Source organism: Mustelus asterias, chromosome 11 (genome assembly GCF_964213995.1).
Source record: "Mustelus asterias chromosome 11, sMusAst1.hap1.1, whole genome shotgun sequence".
In the NCBI taxonomy this organism is placed as follows: Eukaryota; Metazoa; Chordata; class Chondrichthyes; order Carcharhiniformes; family Triakidae; genus Mustelus; species Mustelus asterias.
Window position 1 is genome coordinate 33,304,590 of NC_135811.1, and position 6,315 is coordinate 33,310,904.

At 36.3% G+C, this 6,315-nt stretch overlaps 1 protein-coding gene across 7 annotated transcripts in view; it reads left to right on the forward strand.

The window, feature by feature from the left end:
• Nucleotides 1-3,546, forward strand: part of LOC144500466 (ubiquitin thioesterase ZRANB1) — a 79,320-nt gene extending 75,774 nt beyond the window's left edge. For all 7 annotated transcript variants that reach the window (XM_078223420.1, XM_078223426.1, XM_078223421.1 and 4 more), the window contains 2 exons: nucleotides 1,201-1,430; nucleotides 2,287-3,546. In XM_078223420.1, the coding sequence (XP_078079546.1) occupies nucleotides 1,201-1,430; nucleotides 2,287-2,505 (449 nt within the window). In that variant the 3' untranslated portion in view covers nucleotides 2,506-3,546. The remainder of the gene's footprint in view (nucleotides 1-1,200; nucleotides 1,431-2,286) is intronic.
• Nucleotides 3,547-6,315: the final 2,769 nt, after the last annotated feature.

Consider the following 6,315-nt stretch of genomic DNA (forward strand, 5'->3'; position numbering starts at 1 on the left):
GAAACTTCTTACTGTGTTTACCCCAGTCCAACGCCGACATCTCCACATCAATATTATTGTTGGCAACAATAATATTGGAATCCTGAAAAAGCTCCAAATTTAAGGTAACATTAAAATAGTGAGGATGACAGTAAAGGCTCCACGGCCAAGCTCTTGCTCAGATATTGCCTTGAGGCTACCTTTTGAGAATTAAGTAGTTTTGGCAGTACCTCAACATATAATTTCCCATTATTCACATCCCTCGCTAATTTATAAACTAGACAATTCCCAGCTCCATAGTAATTGCAAAGAATATCGTAGATTAGTTTTTAAAAAAACACAATTATACAAAGTTGACTGTTAATTAAATGTTACAGAATGGCTTGAAGGGCCAAATGGCCTACTCCTATGTTTCCTTCCAATGTTCCTCTGCAATTTTTGTACACTTGGATAATTGCTTTGTCTAATGCTTAATTCACGTACAGATCAATATCTGGTACTCTTACTACACAATCAGCAGATGCACACGTGGTTGTTCCCTTAATCAACGTTTTTGAAACGTGTGGTTGGTAGTTTGGATACTATTAATCTTTGTATCAATTCTGTGGAACAAAGATTTCAAGAAAGTTGCGTGTCCAGCCTAGAACTGAAGATTTGTCAAACATATAGTTTAGCTCCGAGAACAGATGGTGCAACTAAGTAGGGAAAATTTGCAGAATGAAAGCTGAAACTTTGGTTTATTTATCCTGATTATGATCATCTAGTTATATTCGCATCCTTCCCTTCCAGCACCACCCTGCCTGTTAAGAATTTGACCTTGTGTCGAGAGAAATGTTTCAGCTATGTAAGTAGGAGTGTTAAAGAGCAGTTAGGCACTTTGCAAAGATGTGTGGGGGATGTTTGGAAATTGCAAATGTTAATTTATTATTCACAAGTTATTCCAAAATGTGTATATTCTGAGGAAGGCAATGATGCACATTTTGATGGAAATATGAATAGATGACGTACCCTAAAATTCTCCAGGAGATGAGCAAAGATTTTAGAAGTTGTATAAATACATGGTTGTAATGAAGAGTAGCAAATGTAATCAGTGAACAAAAACAGGAGTATGTATAAATGGCATTATAGACAGTTAACCCTATATTTATGATGGGGCCTTATTAGATTACTGTTGATATTAAATTTAAGTTTGTCTACTAATATGACTCTCATCCTTCACAGGTGTGTACTTGCCTTTGCTATGGGAGCAGAGTTTCTGTTGGAAAAGCCCTATAGCTCTGGGATATACTAGGGGCCATTTCTCTGCACTGGTCGCTATGGAAAATGTTGGCTATGACAATCGAGGTGCTGGCGCCAACCTAAATACAGATGATGATGTCAACATTACCTTCTTGCCACTGGTGGACAGTGAGAGGAAGCTATTGCACATACACTTCCTTTCGGCTCATGAGGTACATGTAGGTTTGGTGGTGGTTTTAGCATTCCATTGTGCACCACATTCCATTTTTCTTTCAATTTTTGTTAACCAAATCACTAATTTTAAAATGCTTTAGATCCTGAAATTTAACTTCAACTTATGCAATTGTTCACTTGTGTTCTGTTACTTTGAGCTGTAAGTATCATAACTGTGTATGGGATTCAGCTAGTGAATAATAGACAACTTGTTTACATGGAGAATGTTGATGAATGATCATAAGCTGATGGTGATTTTAAAATGAGTGACATTGACAATGTAGGCATAAAGTACATTTGAGATGCATAAATTTTGATGCTGACAAACACCAAGTAATTTCTATTCAGGAACAACTTGAATGCAATGTTAATATACAAGGTTAAATTAAGTCACTGGTTTGCTTTGACACTGTTTTGTTTGAAGTTTAATTTTAGTCTTTTATAGCATAACCTATTCCACTTGTATCTTTTATCAATTTTAAATATTTTGGCATCCCTATTCACTCTTTTGAAAGTAGGAACAACGTTTTCATCTCCAAATGAGACATTTGGTTAACTAAAAGCAGGACAAAGATTTTTTTTTAAAAATTGAACTATAAAGATTGACCTGGCATTAATTACCAGGTCATGATTTTGGCATATGGATAGGTTGCTGTGAAAGAAACCAATTAGTTTGTTTTTGTTTAATATTAGACGTTTATAAAATTGAGTGAACAGTCAGTAGACATTAAACCTCGACTTGTATGCACTATTTTCATGCATTAGATTTAAGTCGTGAGTGATTCCCGGCACCATTGACAACCCTGTTAAGTTATAAATTGATTTAAATAGCTGAACATTTATTTTTTTCCACAGATTGGTAACGAGGACCAGCAGGAGAAGCTACTGAGAGAATGGCTTGACTGTTGTGTCACTGAGGGTGGAGTTCTAGTTGCACAACAAAGGAGCTCCCGTCGGCGCAACCATCCATTGGTTACACAAATGGTGGAGAAATGGTTGGATCGGTATCGGCAGATACGACCATGCACTTCTCTTTCAGATGGTGAGGAAGATGAGGAGGAGGACGACGAATGATGCTAGGTATCTGATGGAGTCATGGGCATTACTTTGCTAAGAAGCCTGCAGATTGGACTCTTCTGGTTTGTCGTGCATCATGGAAAGTTTGGATACCAAATAGAAGTCACGTTTTGAGATCTGATCTTTGGCAACAAAAAAGGCTGATGTGTTTTGCCATATTGAAATCAGAACTGGCGTGGTTGGACAACAATAAACTATGAATACTAAATTTACTTTAATGTTAAGAGAAAAAGCTTTTTTCCCCCCTGCCCCCAAATTGTACATCCTTAGCTATAAATGTACTGCATGTGGTTGTGTAAGAACTTGTGTAACAGGGAAAGAACTATACCAGCATCTAAAAATAATGAATTTATATCAGTTTCCTAGCAAGGGCACTTAAAAGATCTCCTCATTTTAGATTCCGGTTTGTTCCTTTTAGATTTATTTTATTATAGCCATTTACAGTCTTTAGTCAATGTTTTCAAGATACTTGTGCATGTGTTCTTTTGAGAGAGAATTTATGCCAAATTATGTTGCTGAGGGACTGGTGACAGGTTTGTGTACTGGGGTTTGAAGAGTAAGGGGTGTCATGGATGGTACAAACCATCATGAGAACAAGTGCATGAGTATTCTCTAAAACGCATTAGAATTGAATACTGTAATGAAGTAAAATCTCTAAGGAACAAAATAGAGATGTTGGGTTGTGTTTGGAAAGTGTTCACCAAAGTATTGTCTTTGTTTCTGATTTTTTTTTAAAAAAAGAAACTGTTACTCTATATAGTATGGAGTCGGCAAATTATTGTTTTCAAGTTTGCAGAGGTCATACACATTCTCCTCTCTTCACTAATGTTCACTACTACAAATCTAGTTTAGACCCTGAACTCTGGCAGTAATTCTATTCTGATAAGCCTATTTATTTAAAGTGACCTGGAGACATGAGGTACTTTTTTTCCCCATAAAATTAAGTTCAGAACCAATTGTGTGGATTTTGTTGATTGTTTACTCAACCCCGATGAAGAATTTCATGTTGCACAAATACATACTCTTGCTGTGAAAATGTTGCTGAATGTGCTGTTGACTTTTTTTGTCTATGCAAATGCTGTGCACCACTGCTAAGCCAAAGGTTTCCACTTAACAAGGTTATTATATTGCAGTTGCATGTGTCTCACTGAAATTTTATAATTCTATTCAGTACACTTTTGAACTTTACAAGAAATACTTTCTCTTGGTAACATTCTAGGCATCTTATGCAAATTGAGTTTTCTATGTAATCCCTAATGTTCAGTACTTGTCACGTCAGCAGCCAGACAAATTAAACTACATTGATGTGAAATATTTAGATGAGTTATTTTATGAAGGAAATTACAATTTTCTGTTCAGAGGCTATAATTGGAAATGTGAGTAAAGCATGCATTAGGCACAAAGTAATTCCAAAATTGGGAGTGTGATTTTTAAAGAACTGTTTTATGAGAGTTATTCAAGGTGCCACCTTGGCTTTGAGTTTAAATTCCTCGTATGGCTTTAAGGTATTAGTGCATAATGTAACTCCGTTGAGTTGAGATACACCATGCATTTTTCTCAGGCATGCACTTGACTTCCCTGTTTAATTGTACTGCATTAAATTCGCTCACATTAAGACCTGTGTACACCCGCAATATCTTCAGGTGATGCATCCATGTAAAATTTTAAGTGCAAGACTGGCGAGGATAACTCGATTGCGAATGCAATGTGAAGGAAATGCCATTTAAAGGTATTTTATAATTTAAGTGCTTTCATTTTTTAATATGAAATATAATGTGCATTGGGAAATCACAATATTAAAAAGAAATTCATCTGAATCAGCTTGGGCCACAAGTGGAATATTTCCATTAATACTCAGTACACGTGGTAAGGGAATACACCCATTTTCAGTATCTGTTCTGCTGTCGTGGAAGCGAGAGGCTGCAGAAGGCCTCTGGAAATGTCCGTTATTTTCAGTGGCTATTTCATCTCATTTGGGTAGGGAATTTATCTGCATATTTATAATTCTGATTGTGTTATTTATCCTTCAATGAAAAAGGAAATGACCAGCCAACATTTAAGTGTTGCAAGTGCTGCTGATTTAATTATGCTATCATTCTGCACTCTCTGCTCAGGAGGGCAGGAAGGAAATGGGAACGTTTAATTGGGAAGTAGGACTTCCCAATTTAACCTCCTCTCTTTAGATAGAAATTACATCTCAAATATGTTGATTAAAGTGATGATGTGTTCAGGTTTGTGGAGAAAACTACAGTCAGCAATTCACAATCTAGAACACTGGAATATTAATGAAGCACCAGTGTCAAGTAGTGTCATTGAAGAAGTTGTCTTGACATTCATTGGATGTGGGCATGTAACTAAGGCAGCAGTTTTGTTTTTCTTTGTAATCTGTACCTAAGATTGTGTAAGCTGATTTTGATATTTTTATGATGGGAGTTTTGTGGAATGAACCCATTATAATGGAAGGACATCAGATATAAGTAAATGTGAGCTATTGAAAGGGGAGATCAGAGATATCAAATGTACTGAGCATCTTTTTGGACCTTGGTGACTGTCTGGCTACATTTGAAAACATTAATATTATAATTCAAATTTCAAAATAAATAATTTAAAGTTCCAAACAAGATGCTGGTTAAAGTGAAATGTCACCAAATTGAAGCTGAATTTGTAAATTGGATGATGAATTGTCTAAAACAAAATTAATTTAGTGATACAGGTATTAGCCTTGAAAATGAGTACATATAATGCCTAAATGGACAACTTCCTGCCTGTAAGTTTTTTCTATTGAGGAATATGGTTCAAAAACACGTATAGAACTCTTGCAACAAGGAGAGATGCTGTGTATTAATGTGCAAGAATACATATTGGTGCATTAAAATAGCCAAGTGCGTACAATAGAGGGTAAGTTTTAAATACAATGAGCAAAAAGTGATTTGATGCAGCAGTTGGTGAGAGGAAGAATTTGTTTAAGTCGAACGTTTATGTAGGTATGTATTTTCTAGCAAGTAATGCTGGCAATAAGGGAAATGACGTAGAATATAATGCAGTTTTAGTTGGGTGGAATAGCTGAAGAGATTCCGTGAAGAGTAAGATAAATTTGGGGTATGAAACCACTGTTATAATGATCTCCATCTGGCTCTGAACCAATTATTTGTGTGACTATTGGGGAAATTTGAACTTGGTTTCCTTTGAGATTTTAGGGAACAAATTGAGGTGCAAGGGAAAAATAAATGAGTGAGGAGCTAGGAAAGGAAGTAAATTACAAAGGTCCTAAATATTAAATAATCATAGAATCTCTACAGTGCAGAAGGATGCCATTCAGCCCACCAAGTCTGCACTGACTCTGACAGAGTGCATTATCCAGGCCCTATCCTGTAACCACATACATTTACCATGGCTAATCCATCTAATTTGCACATCTTGGAACACTAAGAGACAATTTAGCATGGCAACCCACCTAACCTGCACATCTTTGGACTGTGGGAAGAAACTGGAGCACCTGGTGGAAACCCATGCAGACTCGGGAGGAACATGCAGATGCAACACAGTCACCCAAAGTTGGAATTGAGCCCAGGTCCCTGGCACTGAGAAGCAGCAGTGCTAACCACTGTGCCACCATGCCATCCTGGTCAATCTCCCATTTTAGTTCTTGTGTTTTTATTTTTTTAAACTTGTTTCTCACTTAATGAAAATACATCTAAAAGTTAAAAGGAAAACGCAAATTTAAATTTTTAAAAATTGAAAGCTCTTGAGATGCACTTTGGTATGATCTGTAAGCTGATAAGGTGGTTCATTTTGTGTTACAAATTT